General features: G+C 39.9%; 1 protein-coding gene across 3 annotated transcripts in view; it reads left to right on the forward strand.

The window, feature by feature from the left end:
- The window catches only part of ppp2r5cb (protein phosphatase 2, regulatory subunit B', gamma b), a 32274-nt gene extending 19963 nt beyond the window's left edge, over positions 1–12311 (forward strand). For all 3 annotated transcript variants that reach the window (XM_074684961.1, XM_074684963.1, XM_074684964.1), the window contains 13 exons: positions 2128–2327; positions 6490–6600; positions 6684–6776; positions 6864–6994; positions 7085–7144; positions 7329–7437; positions 7520–7573; positions 8107–8277; positions 8357–8484; positions 8590–8691; positions 9228–9300; positions 9532–9648; positions 9871–12311. In XM_074684961.1, the coding sequence (XP_074541062.1) occupies positions 2128–2327; positions 6490–6600; positions 6684–6776; positions 6864–6994; positions 7085–7144; positions 7329–7437; positions 7520–7573; positions 8107–8277; positions 8357–8484; positions 8590–8691; positions 9228–9300; positions 9532–9648; positions 9871–10005 (1484 nt within the window). In that variant the 3' untranslated portion in view covers positions 10006–12311. The remainder of the gene's footprint in view (positions 1–2127; positions 2328–6489; positions 6601–6683; positions 6777–6863; positions 6995–7084; positions 7145–7328; positions 7438–7519; positions 7574–8106; positions 8278–8356; positions 8485–8589; positions 8692–9227; positions 9301–9531; positions 9649–9870) is intronic.
- The last annotated feature ends 3197 nt before the right edge of the window (positions 12312–15508 follow it).

A 15508-nucleotide genomic window follows, 5' to 3' on the forward strand; every position in this document is an offset into this window, starting at 1 on the left:
CATAACACTAGCAGCCCTACATATCCGTAGGCTAATGTGACAACAAACTCAGTTCATACAGGAGTTTAGTAGCCATCCGTATGTAACGCTGATAGAAAGCAAATAACACAATCTCAAGCACATGTCCTAAATTTTAACAATGATGAAATAAATTCTTGTTTTTTTTTTGCAAGTTGGCCTTAAACAACTGCTGTTACTTTTTGTGGTAATGGGAATGTCAATTAACCTGCCTTTAGTTTCATTTATTCTGTCAAGCTTTATTTCTTCTCAGCTTACACAATTTATTTTAGAATGCAAACTACAGTTGTCAAAGATTGGTTGTTAACAACAGCTTTAAGTTGCAATATGGTCTTAAGACTTTTTGAAAAGTTTAAAAAAGTCTTGAAAAGTTATTGAATTTAACCTCAGGATTTCAGCATATACCCTGTTATAGAACAGCTAACAGATTAAAAAGATGTATTTTAGGCCAAAGTTGTCACATATTCCTACTTTGTTGAAATGGTGTTGGAACAGTGTCACTCTTGTGTTTGAGTTGCTGGTGTTGTTAGGGGTGATTGTCCACTCAGTGTTACTCACATCGTATGCTGTCTGACATTTGTCTCGACCACAGCTCATTGGATTAGCAAATCAGCAGCATATGATCCCAGAGCCACAACAGCAGCAGCAGCCTGCATGCATCTTTGATTAGCTGTGGTCACCCCCTGGTCCAAAGTCCTGTCCGTGCATGTGGTCACCATGGAGATGTGCAGCACACATGCAGGCTCTTAATGGGGAGACAAAACTGAGTCATAAACCCAGGCTGTGATGGACAAATGAATGCTCTTTCATAGGTTGGTCAGATGAGGTGATGAGTGTCTTGTCCCTGTGGTGGACAAACGAATGACGAAGCTGTTATTGTGGCTTGTAAGTTCAGACTGAATGATTTATGGGTTTATATTTATCATTTATCTAACCTGTAGCTAACACTTTTCACACTGTGCTGTGCCCTACACAAGTTCCATGTGCTCTCAGATTAGCTCTTTTCCTCCTTTATAAAAGCAATACTTGGCCTTTAAGCACCTTATGTGTCTGACACATTTTCAGTGCACAAGTTGGGAAAGCCCTTCAGGTCCGTTGGGATCAAACTTGTAACGGTTCCAAAGTGCAGAACAAAACTCCTCTCAGATTCTGTATTTAGCTCCTGAGCTCTTAGCTTCTGGCTCAGCGTCAGAATCTTTGAAGGCTGCTTGAAGTCTTATTATATTTTCAGATGAGCCCACTTATATTAAGTTATCAAGTTATTAATATTTATCTCATTGTATAACACATCATGTTTATTTGATTGCTCGATTAATTGGGTGTTATCTTGAGTTTGAGTGCCGTGCATAATCAGAGCTAATCATTGGTTAATTCGGAGCAGCTGCTGTTTTGCTTATATTGCTTTCTCACTGGCACAGAATCAGTGCTGGCTCACTGACAGGGAGTGTGTAGGATCTCCAAAAAAATTGTGTAATGATTTTTAAATTGTGAGTTAATGATGACACCCAGACAGGTGTGGCTCAGTAATCCCGCAGGCAGATTTAGAGCTTCTGCATCACTGATGCCGCTGTGACTGTCGGTGAAAGGTTGAATTATTGATTCACGAAGCCACTTCATGTCACTACATGAACTCCACTGTCGCAAAAGTACAGCTGGGCCCTACCAGAATAAATCTGAAGCTATGGATCAGTTTAGCTCTTAATACAAGAAAAAGAGTTTAGGTGAGATGAAAAATGTTGATGGTTTTGGCAAGGATTACCATGGCAACAAACAAATCTCCAGCAGTCAGTTCTGCCTTGAGAAAGAGACTGGAGATTTTATTTTTTTATAACAATGGGCAGCACCAGGTTCTTCAGCATCATACAATTTTTCAGCTTATTAAAGGCCTCTTTTTCACCCTTATGCAACCCTTTGTATTCTCCTTTCTGTACATTATCAGCTGAGTTTTGGAACACCTAAATAAGTAATCATATGGTTTATACAACTGTTTAAATGTTGCAGGTTACAAGGCATTTTTTCTGCCCTCTTAAGTGAGGTTTTTTGTTTTATTTTTAGTGAAATCCTTAGAATTAGAGATGCTCACTCTGCTGTTTCATTTCTATCTTGCAGATGTTCCCCCAGCAGAGCAGGAGAAGCTCTTCATCCAGAAGCTGCGGCAGTGCTGCGTCCTCTTCGATTTCGTCTCAGACCCTCTGAGTGATCTGAAATGGAAGGAGGTGAAGCGGGCGGCGCTGAGCGAGATGGTGGAGTACATCACCCACAACAGGAACGTCATCACAGAACCCATCTACCCAGAGGTGGTGCACATGGTCAGTATTCAGAAGTAAATCTTTCTTATATGAGATGACAGATAGGGATGCACGGATATCAATCCTGGTGTTGGGTATTGGTGTATCAGTGCCCCTCAAAGCTGGATCGGTATCGGTGGGGAAGGGGCCGATCCAGGCAAACAGCTCCGTGCCTTTTTTCACTGGCGCTCTTGGCTTCTTGATTTAAAATGTTACCTTTGATGCACTTTTTTGCCGCATCACCAGTCTATGGGGTGTAAAAGTTTACATTTGAATAGAATTTCTGTATATTCTGAAGCATTGTTTTTACCAAAATAGTGCTAAACATTTGAATATTCTATAGTTTGAATAAGTGTTTACTTCAGTTTTTCCATCTACTCATTTTTTGTCTTTTACCCAAAACATTACCAGTCTTATTCCACAGTAGGGCATGCAGATTATTTTTTAACACTGGTATAGAATCAGTAACTGTATGGACTGATACCCAAAGCCCAGGCATCGGTATCGGTATAGGAGCCAGGAAAGTTGGATTGATGCATCCCTACATACCATGCCATTACATATTGCACTCAGGTTGTTGCAACACTATTTAATAAATGCCTTGAAATTGAGAATGTTTTGTTTGTTTCATGTTTTACTATGTTGCCTACTGTATCTGTATGGACCGGATATCAGCACGATTACATTTTAATAGATCAGATCGGATTGGAATGTATAGAAGTGTATCGGCCCATCTCTTGTGACAGGTGCACTTGGTTTATACATTTCCTGCTACACCTAAGACTTTTAATAGAGCCTGTATGATCCAAAATGTGGGTGGCTCAGTGGGGTTACCTAAATGTTGGGGGTTTGATCCCAACTCCTGCTGTCCATATGTCTGTCCTTGGGCAGAAACCTAAATGGCTTCTGCAAAGAGACTCATCCAAACTTGAAGCCTGGTAAAGTCAAGCTTTTTCAAAATTGTGTCCACTGAGGATTGGCTCCAAACTGTATCAGAAACAAATGGGCGATGTCATGGACCTTACATCCATTTTTTCTGCAATCCATGGTTAACACTGATGGCCATGTCACACAGTGGCCTCTGCCATCAGTACATGAATGGGACGTGAATGTAACATAATGTGTAAAACTGCTATACAAGCACAGTTCCTTTACTATTTTCAGTGCCCTCAGTTTAAGTCATGTAAGAAAAAGACTTAAGATAAGAAACAGAAAAATTATCAAACTCTGAGAATTTGAACATGGAAAGTCAATGAACAATGAATGTCATATTTTACTGCTACAACATTTCTAGTAAAACACACGAAATGCGTCGTAATGATGGTCCCATCCTGGTATTTCCCCTTGTCCTTGATATATCTAAGTTCCCCTCTTGGATCATTGCATAGTTGCATCTCAGATTATTCATTAAGGAGGTCTATGTGGGTTTCCTGTTACTAATTAAGGACATAAATCACACCACCACTCCTGTTTCCTTCAAACAAGCACCTGCCTTCATACTGAATAGAAGATTAAAAGCCATTATCTTGCATGATGGATGGCTTCATTTACATTGTGTGGTGGAGCTTTCCTGCTGCTGGTACCAGTCCATTTTATATAGTCGGCTAAATATGGTTCAGATAGATGTTATAGTGATTTTGGCCATCAATTTAAGCGGGGCACTTAAACAGAGACAGTCCTCAGTTTAATGTTCCTAGGTCATCGTGTTTTACTGTGTGGATTTTCTCTACATTGTCGGTAAAATTATATCAGACCCTTCAGGGTAGTGGCTTCATTTAACTTGATGCATGTGACCCTGGCGAGCCATCTGACTCAGTGGTCTTTCTCTAACCTATTACAGTTCTACATTTTCATTTAGCGGATGCTTCTGTCCAAAGCGACATACAATGCCACTGTTTACTTCCATGTAATGATGTTTTTTCGTGTAAGAATTGTGCATTGCTTTTTTTAATGGGCTTTATTTTTTTACTGCTCTGTAGTTTTTGAACCTAGTAGTACTTTGGGAATCCATTCACTGTTTTGTTTGTGGTCCCTCACTGAGTCGTAGGAAACTCACATGGGTTATGTAATTTACACCACTGACCTTATTTTGGACCCAGAGATCTGTGTCACACAAAGCTAACTTCACTTATCTGTAAAATCATTACAGAGCCTTTCTAATTAAGTGATCCATATCAGATTTCTCTCAAGAGGTCACTGAGTTCCCTGTCTCCATTCAGAGCTCGACTGTACCATCATCATCATCAGTGTTTTTCCTCTGAATTGACTGTACGTGTTCACGTTGCCAGGTTTGCCTTCCCAAGCCAAATTAAAACCCTTTGATGTTAATCAAAGGCTTGTCTCAATGCCGCATGGTAAACTGCAGATGATCAAGGTGCAAATTCAGCCCCATCCTCCTCATCATGCCTTTATTTGATCAGTGTAGCAGAAAATGCAACTGAGCTGCCAAATCAGCATGAAAATATACTCTTCTTCCTTGAAGCCACTTTCCCCTGCCCTTGTACAGACAAAGGCACTTTGAAGTCCACTGATGCTTTCATCATCAAAGTATGGAGATTGACACAACAAACTCCTCTCTGGCATTAATAGTGTATTCTTATGTTAAGGCTGTACTTATCATTTCCTCCTATAAGCCAGGGTTCATTTTGGTCAATGTTGATACCTTTGGAAGCTTTGGGACACAGTCATGGTTTTGTTTGGAGTCCCATTCTCTTAAAGGAAGGAAGCAATATTTTCTGATGGGAATATAAACATGACACTGTGAGAGAGTTTTAGACCAAAGTTTGACCACTCACTGTAGATGATCCTGAATCTGTCCAGGATTAAAAAGTGACTGTTTCCTAGTTTAAGGAATGGTGCTGACAGGTAAACAAGCTGCTGTCTCAGTCAAGTATGAAATACAAAAACAAACCCCTGAGAAGCTGAACTTTCCTGGAAGAAGATACAAAAAATTTCCCACACAACATTTAGAGGACAGACTATTAAGATGCGTATGAGTTAACTTAGTTTGATAAACCATGATTTCCTTTGACTTTCTTACTGGAAACCTTTTGGAAAAATGAGCTACTGGAGACCTTTTTGAATCCACCGTTGTCGTGATACTCTGGTTTGTTTATAATGCATCTTTTCTGTGATCTGTGCAGATATTTCACTTATTAATTTTGACAGCGGCAAAAATACTGCTAGTTATCTACCATAACTCCCAACAAGACAACTTCTTTTTAAGGTACAAAAATTTGGGATAATGAACAACCTTGCCTGCTTTTTAAAAACTGTGGCTGATAGATCTCTAAACCCTCTCATCAGGTTTATTGTTGTAGCTGTCAGACATGTGTTTGAAGCAAATGCCTAACCACTGGTTGTAGACAAACTAAACAGTGTTTCACAGAGTTACTGTTTGCTGGATTGTGGAGAAAGCAGCTGCTGTTTTTTCCACCTTGTCGACATAAAAAAAAAGAATCACTCATTGCTGTATGACAGGTGATGTTAGTATTTTATTATAACATATAGTTGGAACCTTGATTCCCAAAAAGTTTATCATAGTGAAAAACAGAATAAAAAGTTTGAAGTTAAACTGCCTCAATCCTATTTAAAAGTGCAAAGACAGATGTTAAAACTGGTTTGAAAAAATTGTTCATTTTAAATGTGCTGCTTGTGCTGACGATGTATGTGACATTCTTGCTTTACCACAAATGAAGCCTTAACCATAAATCTACCATTTAAATGTCTTGGCAGTCTAAATGTCGTGAGGATGGATTGATCTTAGCAGGAAATGGCAAAGAGAAATGTGATCTTTGTAAATTACAATTAATACACCTAAAATTATAATTAATACGACTCAATTATATCTATAAATCCCTGTTCAAGTAGCAATATTGATGACGGTTATGCAGTTTAAAGTTTTGTCAACAACCCATGTGAATAGAGAGTTGTAGAAAACATTCAGGGCTTGAACCCAAGAAGCCACTTAATTGAGAAACTGAACTGTACATGTAATTTGTTGTTTTGCACAGATGACATGAGCTGTATCTCTGGCACTGATTTTTTATGATAGGCACTATTGTGACCATAAGAAATAGTCGTCTATCATCTGATTCACTGTTGCAGCTCTACAACTGACCTGTGTGTCATGATCTATAACAATGCTCCTGTTGCTGACCTCCCTGTCTGTGTTTTTCCACAGTTTGCTGTGAATATGTTCAGGACGTTGCCGCCATCATCAAACCCCACAGGTGCAGAGTTCGACCCAGAGGAGGATGAGCCCACGCTAGAGGCTGCATGGCCACATTTACAGGTACACAGCTCACACACAGACACTGTAAACTTTAAAGCTTTCTGCTGTCATCCTCAAGACTGTTTTTGTTTCTCTCTCCACAGCTTGTCTATGAATTCTTCTTACGGTTCCTAGAGTCCCCAGACTTTCAGCCAAACATAGCCAAAAAGTATATTGACCAGAAGTTTGTAATGCAGGTGAGCTCATGCTGAAAAACCTGAAATGATAGCGTCTTTGAATCGAAATTTTCTCTCAGTGCCTCAATAAGCTTTATTTCTTCACAGCTCTTAGAACTGTTTGACAGTGAAGACCCCAGGGAAAGAGACTTTTTAAAGACCACTCTTCATCGCATCTACGGAAAGTTCCTGGGCCTGCGAGCGTACATTAGGAAACAGATTAATAACATATTTTATAGGTAGGTGGGAACATTAATGACACTTGTAATTGTGACTGATGGAGTGAATAATGAGTCACTTTAATGCATCACTTTGCTTTCATTTTTCAGGTTCATTTATGAGACTGAACACCATAATGGAATAGCAGAATTACTGGAAATATTAGGCAGGTAAGATGGTGGAGAGGTGCGTTTTAGAGCCTTTTTGTCAGCTCTGATTAATTCTAAAGTGTGGTTTTCAGTATTTAAATGATGAGTTAATTGCTGGAATAGCATATTTTCTCATTCTTCCATTGGTGTTAGGAACCACTCTGCTTTTCTTTTTTACCGATGATGATAATGTTTCTGTTTGCAGCATAATTAATGGATTTGCGTTACCACTGAAAGAAGAGCACAAGATATTCCTTCTAAAAGTTCTACTGCCATTACACAAAGTCAAGTCTTTAAGTGTTTACCACCCACAGGTAACTGTTTTGTACCATAATTTGTTCCCATTGCTGCACTTTTTTCGGGATTGTTGACATAATGTTGTTTTTCTCTTTGTAGCTGGCCTACTGCGTGGTTCAGTTCTTAGAAAAGGATAGCACCCTCACTGAACCAGTAAGAGTTATTTCATTAATGTTGTTACGTTGTTAAAGTTGATGATGAAATTAGCCCTCAATATCCTGTCTGCTCCAGATTAGCCCATGTTTGTATGAACCTAAGACTTCCAACTGCTAAAGTCTTTGTTTTTGACATTTGCTTGCTGTACATTTTGCAAATTCAAGTCTCTGATTTTATAAAGTCTTCAGGATTTTGTAGTTGTATAAAAATTCAAATGTTAGTAAAATATAAATAATTACAACTAATTATGGGTTTTAGTAAAAAACTAAACTAAACATAAGTAGGACTTTTTGTTTTGTTGGCTTTCATGATTGAAGTCCAGGAGGCAGAAAAACAAACCTAATCTGATTTTCAATTCATTGATAGACAAATTAAGTGACCCATGTTGCAGCCTCTCTTAATGTGCTCCCTTTTACCTTTGATTACCCTCCTGCAGAACTTAGATCACACATAACACTCGTCAAATGAGCTGCTCTTGCTTGTGCCCTGTGCCTTGTTATGTAAACAAACCTGTCATCCTCTCCGTGCAGACAGTGATGGCGTTGTTAAAGTATTGGCCAAAGACTCACAGTCCGAAGGAGGTGATGTTCCTGAATGAGCTGGAGGAGATCCTGGACGTCATTGAGCCATCAGAGTTTGTCAAAGTGATGGAGCCTCTCTTCAGACAGTTGGCCAAGTGTGTGTCCAGCCCACATTTCCAGGTCTGTTGTTTGTCTCGTTGCACATATATTGCAATTTTGTACATTTAGTTTGTATGTAACCGTCTTCATCTGTCATTAGGTGGCAGAGCGAGCTCTGTACTACTGGAACAATGAGTACATCATGAGCCTGATCAGCGACAATGCGGCTAAGATCCTGCCCATAATGTTCCCCTCCCTCTACCGCAACTCCAAGACCCACTGGAACAAGTGAGTGCCGTCACAGACAGTCCCATGTCTGTCTCTGGTATATCTGTTAGATACTGTTCATAAACCGTACACAGACCACAGAAATTAAGTGATCTTTATCTGTAGGACAATCCACGGGTTGATCTACAACGCTCTGAAGCTCTTCATGGAAATGAACCAGAAGCTATTTGACGACTGCACCCAACAGTTCAGGGCTGAGAAGAGCAAGTAAGTCACGAGATAGACTTAACGTCAGAATCTTAAGCTTTTTATCCCTTCATGGTTTTATTACATGGTTACAAACATCACAGGTGATATACACAGGTAATACACAGACGCTATTAGAAATGAATTCTGGCCACACACTTTTTTAGAAGTCACACTTTCATAAGTCTGCTAGACCACACACATGCATTTTCTGTAATCATTTCTCACAGACAGTCCTACGAAAAGTATCTTGATCAAAGACAAACATTTAAGCATGTTTAAAGTTCACCTTCCCAGATCAGGGAGGCTTGAGTTGGTCAGGGAGCTTCAAAACAGTCCGAACGACATCACACTTATGCTGATTATTTTGACAAATGATCTGTCACAAGCCTTCAATCAGGACACGACCCCTGAGCATGTATGATGGCAAATCTGGCCTTAACTCATCTTGTGTGTGTCCAGTCTTAGCAAGATAGATTGTTGTTAGCTGCACACTCTGTTTTTATCCTCCTTGATGCAGCCTCTCATGATTCTCTTCATGTTGTTTGGCATCCCAGAGAGAAAGCCAAGTGGAAAGAGAGAGAAGAAGCATGGCTGAAGATTGAGAATCTTGCAAAATCAAACCCACAGGTGAGCAAAGAGCTTTTTACTTTATTACTTACTTAATTATGTACATAACACTGAGTTTATTCCAATGTTTGAATTTGCCCTCTGCTAATAAGTAGCCAATAAAAAGCAATGCTAAATGAGTTCTCTGGTTTAACTGTGCAAAGCAGGACTAACTTCAAACACGCACTGGTAACATTTCTGTCAGTACAGCTGAGCATTTTCGATCAACCTCGTCTTGTCCTCTACCTGCAGTTTCTGATGTACCTTGACTCTGTGGGCCCAGACGGTCCCATCGACATGGAGACGGACGGGCCGCTGCTTGACGACTTCGGCCTGCTCAAAAAAACCATGGAGGAAGAAGCCACACAGGTCAGAAATTACTTCTAAAAGTCGTGTTGGTGTGTAAGGCTGGGGTTTGTGGTGAATGTTTGAAGAAAGTAGACTCAAAGTGAAGCTATTCTTTTTAGAGCAAACATACAAAAACTAAAATACTTAGATAAAAATCTATTCCTATAATTGAAATCTTGTTCCTTTGTCCTTGAATCACGCTTATTGTGTTTATTTTGCCACCTTTCTCCACTCTTCACTCAGATCCAGAGAGACCAGAGAAGGGAGCGCCCGTTGATGAGGAGGAAATCAGAACTCCCTAAAGACATCTGCACTGTCACAGCATTGGAGTTGCACAGGAGGGCCGAGGAGATGATAACGACGCACGACGGCCACTAAGAGACCACCCTAGAGCCACCACAAAACCAGCAGCATCCACAGAGGAACAACAGGCCGACAGAGGCCAGCACAACAACACGACTCTGGTATCTCAGGCCAGTCCAGCACAAACACAAAACTGAACAGTCTCAGCTCCACATGACACAGATAATATCTACAGTCGCACGACGTCTGAGCCTGGTTGGGCTTCACTGGGACGAATACAGGTGCTGGAACGTTCCTGCAAGACGTTGACAGGCACCGCGCCCTGAACTTCAACCAAGATACCGTAGTGTCGTCATCTCTCTTTCCTCCCTTCTTCCTCTTATTTCCTGTCCTCTCACTTGTTGTGTTTTTTCAGGGTGCTTTGCTGCCCCCTTCTGGTCATTTCTCTCAGGTGTTTTGTTCTTTATGTGAATGTGAGTGTGCGTGTGTGTTTGCGTGTGGTTGAGCCGTCTTCTCTTCTTGCCTATAGATGTCAGGTGCTCGTATGTAAATATGAGCCCCTTAATGTGCCCTCCATCGAGGACATCTGGAGTTTAATTTGTAAAAAGACACAAGTACGACACAAGTATAAGACAAAAGTATCCGTTTATGAGATCCGTTTTGGTAAATTCAACATTTTTCTCATGATGTTAAAAACAGGACACCTGTTAAATGTTTTTTCTTCTCCTTTGTGAAAACACACTCCATATCCTAAGAACTCTTCAGTTGCAAAATTGCATTTCTGGCAGTTAATGTTGCGGTTAGCTGTGAAGTTGTGTTGATCAAGGATCATCAAGACTAAAAGTGTTCATCAGGCAGTGCTGGCAGATCTGTGTTAGGCTTAGTTTCGTGCCAACATCTCGTTAATTTCGTCCCCCTCTAAGAACAATTCTCTTTTTATTTGTAGACAATACTTTCAGGCAGTTTGCAGGATATGCCAGCAGTTTGATCGATGGTTATATCACAAGTTTAGATCCATTTTGTTGGTCATTTGGATGAGCCTGGCCTGTTACATGAGCCAGGATTGTGGGATTTATTTTTGGTTGCTTGGTCACATCCAGCCATGGTAGGCAGTGTGTTAAACATAGTAATTAGCATTCAGTACAAGTCGCTGTCATTCATGTGAGGCATATGAGAGGTCAGAGAGATGTAGTTGCTCGTCTTGGATTCCCACAGTGTTGCTACATGTTGAGAGAAGTGAAAACAGGGAGGGGGAGGGAAGGGGGGCAGAAACTGTGCTGATTGTGTTCGCTTTTTCCTACTCTTCTCAAGCAAGACCCTTTTATTTATAAAACACTTGATGGAGATTAGACTGCTTATTACATGAGTTGTGTTTGGTTTGAGGAGGTCAAACATGAGCCTTTCTTTTCACAGTGCCTTTTATAGTCTAAGGGGAAAATTGCTTAACAGAGAATTGAGTAGCAGCATGAGATGAAATGCCACATCATTGTAAAAAAAAAAGAATTGTTACATTGGTTTCCAAAAATATGTCTTCTTGAAGCTTGGATTTTGTAGTGAGAAGCAGAGTGGTCGCCCCAAGCCACTTCAGCAATGAAGCACTTCCTGATTAAACTTGAAAGAAAATAGAAACACAACTGAAAAAAAAAACAAACTAGTAAAAGAAATGAAATCCGTGATGCTGTCTGTCGTGGTGAGCGGGGTCACCTCCTCTGGGTGCCTGTTGATAAGAGCTAGCCTCCATAGGAGAGGACATCACTTCCCATCATGACTCTTTCTGTTGTGTGCCCCTCTGTCTCATTCCACTTTATAAATGTGACATCATTTGACCCCCTCTGCCCAGACCTGCACTCTGGCTGTAAGGCCCCTTTGTTTGGTGAAAGCCTTCTTCCCCTGTAGGGCTCATTATTTGGACATCTGTTTGATCTGCTTCTGGATGTTTGCAAATTCTTTTTGTTGTGGTTTTATTCTTCCTTTGCCTGCAGAACCTCTTGTCAGTGTTTCAACTGAATGTGCAAATTGTAAATAAACTGCTGTCACGTTCGTTTTCACCATGTTTGTCTTGAAGAACAACATTCACCAAAGGATTTTACAAACACCTCACCCCCTTCTACCTTAAATTTGATGAAAAGAAGTAAATAGATTCTTTATCTCCTGATGGTAGGTTGTCCCACGAGAGCCCCATTGGTGACTGTTGTTCTTCTTGAAATGGCTTTAATATTGGCTTCTTTGGAGCTCTTCAGTTTAATGTAAGCTTTGTTTTCTTTGTAAAAAAATGAAATGTCTTTTAGTATCAGCTCATACTGAAAGACTTCATCTATTATTGTACATATAATGTACTTTTATTTTATGTTAAAACTGTTATTAAATGGTAGATTTCATATTTTGTACAAAATACTCAGTGTACAGAAAACAGAGGTTATTAGCAACTGCAGACAGTTGATATGTGGCACAGACTTCGACACATGTGATGCTGATTTCCATTTAGAGGCTATAGAATTTGGATAGTTTTTTATCTATTTGTAATCCAGCATCTCCTCCATTTTTTGTTTTCCATCTCCAGACATGTGTTGAGACTCTACATACATGAGCTTTTTATGTGTGCTTTTATCCAAATCTCCAGTGGTGTACATCTATCTATATACAGCAAATAAAGAGAACATGTGAGTTTTATATTTTCATCCTAAAACATTTCTCTGCGAGTTTCCTTTTTGTCACATAGAAAGTGTTTTGTCCCCCTTGCAGCACACCTGATGAACATGACCCCAATTTGTGAAGAGGTGTCATGATGCCGCTTTTGTGTGTGCTGTCAGGTTTGTACCAGATTTGCTATGAGAAAAGGTGAAGAAGAGGACAGGTGACTATTCAACACTTGAACTAAAAATGTTTGGCTGGTGATCCTCATGTAAAAGTGTATTGGTGATCTGTCTCTGTGACACATTAATTCAGGAAACACTGAACCGTCCCAACCTGTAGGCTTGTTCAAGAAGTTGAAAGAGACTACACATTACCTCCCTGCTTCAATAACTCAATCTGTGAGACAGCTGTCACTGTGAACAAAAACAGCCAGCAAAACAGTTAATACTCTGTAAAACTTAACTGTGGCTTGAAAAACACAAAATTCTCAAAAAGGACACAATTCACATTGCCTTAGAAGAAATTATCCTATTTGCTTTTGGAACACTTAGCATTGAGTCATACCTAATGGTAGGGTCTGCAGGATTTCCTTAAACAATAGGTAAATAAAATGTCAACTTCTACAGGAATAATCCTGCTCAAACAGTGTCCCTGTCTACCTTGAACCCTCTGCCATGGTTTTGGTGGTGTCGGGGCTGTGAAAATAGTGGATGTCATCTTGCTAGGATTAAAGTGAGGGCTCACCAAAACTGCTCCCTCTGGTGGCTGGCTGCAGTATAGGTAAGAAAAAATCCATATTTCCTGCCATTTCAGATGGGCTGTGGTGAAACTTGAAAAACACCTCGTAGAAATGCTTATCATAATCGATTGGTATGGTGATTTGAAGTTATCATTTGGCTACCGTGTATTCAAGTTCTCTTTTTTTCCCCTGAAAGCTTCGTTTCTTTATTAAAGGTTAAAAAAAGAGGCTTTGTGTTTGACGTTTGACAATGATTGACAACTGCTGTACTTGTGTATTTTTTCCGGGAATTGTAAAGTATGTTGGGAGAGAGAGCCAAGAAGAGATTAGACGCTGAAACCTCAAAGCTCTAAAGTTGCATCCTTTCTCAATGGCATCGTTCACTTGCGTCTTACCAGAGATGCATGGAAGAGACGCGAGGAAATTCGTTTTACGACAATGCGACATCCTGTCTTTAGGGGCGTCACATAAAGCATATGTATTTCAGTACAGCTGATCACCTCTGGATCATCTGTCAGTCAGCTTTAACAGCTGTTTCTGCATATATGTGCTGTAATCACTCTAATAAAATATAGCGTTGCTCGTGTTTTTAACCAATTTATAAAGCACATTCACACCAAGAAAACCTGCACTCTGTTTATTCTGTGTCCTGTTTAGAAATCCGGGTCACTTTACTGCTTTAACCTTTATCTAGAGCCTATCTGATCGTGAACTCTGAAACATATTAATATAACCTGGTTTACTGTGTCTCAGGAAGATACCAGTTATTTATTAGATGTCTGTGAAAAAAGACATCGTGTTATTAACCTCAAGCTCATGAATGAAACTTTGGGAACGCTAAAGAAATCTTTCTGGGCGGAGACTAAGCGTGGTTACCTCAGCCAATCACAGCGCGCCCAGTGCGCAGGTGACTTAGCTGTTGATTAGCAGAAAGTGGAGTACTATCCTCAGCGGTGGACAGTGGATGTAGCATGTAGAGAGAAAGACAACCAAAGTGAAACAAAAACTCAAAAAAATAAACATTTTTTTCTAAATGAGGGGTAGCTTGGCTCGTTTTCACTCGCTTTCGGGAACTTGGAGAGCAGCATGGAAGGAAGAGCGACGCGAGTTGGCTTTCTGCTAACCAGGTATGTATCAAATACCCATGATCAGCTTAAGTCAGGTGCACGACCCTCAAGTCTCTACCACGTTGAAACCAAGCGGTAACCTCCTGTCCAAGAATATGAGACAATATGAAAGTGCTAAGTTCTGTTGTTTCTCGAGTGTCCGTTTGAGGCTGGCTTCGGAAGTACCGGAAGTCACATACACACCAAGCCAAAAAAAAAAAAAAAAAAAAAGCAGTTTTCAAAGCAGAAATTAACCTATTTACAGCCTGGTTAAAAAAAAAGAAAAAAAACTTCTGTCTCAATTGCTAACTTTACTGTTGGCACACACTTTCGAGATGGTTTACCTAGCTCAACTCAGCTGCTGGACTGCAAAATAGCAACTTAAAAAAAATAATCATGTGTTCACAAGTGAGCAGCAGAGCATAGCACCATAGGAAATAATAATTTGCTGGGCTTGCACTTAAATGGTAGTGAGTGAAGCCCACATTTTTGATTGTTGATGAAATATTTGCCCATATCTCCACCTGGGACAAAGAAATGTAACGTATTTAGGGTGTTTAAGTCAATATAAAACCTATTTTTAGCTAGCTTTAGCCAGCTCCCTCCACAGCTTAGGATGTCAAGAAAAAATGTGCAAAATAGATTAAACCTATAGCATTGTCAAGGTTTAAATTTTGTATCAAAGTGGTATTTTATGTTTTTTTCTTCTAAAGTGGAGCTGTACGTCCATACTGGTATTACCACCAGCCCCACCAGGTGCCTATCTTTCATGTGCTTGGCAAACTTATATCATGTATTTTTACTGCGGCAGTTAGCTTAAGGTGCTTGACATTAGCCACATTTGAGCTAACGCTTACCGCTATAAGTGGACTAGAAATGTTTTTGACATGAACCAAAGGTGCATACATGGCAATATTGAGCATAAATACACCAACACAGGAGTTTGCATTTAATAACTCGAGTTTGATTTTAGACGTACAAACAATGATGAAGTCAGAAAATACTTCAAGGTATTGTCTAAGGAAAACTTACTTGATGTATCACTGTGTAGAAAGCGTAGACTAGAACAAAAAAAGGTATTGATTAAACTGGAAACCTC

Source organism: Halichoeres trimaculatus, unplaced genomic scaffold, assembly GCF_033239565.1.
Source record: "Halichoeres trimaculatus isolate MK-OKI-2021-1 unplaced genomic scaffold, fHalTri1.1 fHalTri1_scaffold_13, whole genome shotgun sequence".
In the NCBI taxonomy this organism is placed as follows: Eukaryota; Metazoa; Chordata; class Actinopteri; order Labriformes; family Labridae; genus Halichoeres; species Halichoeres trimaculatus.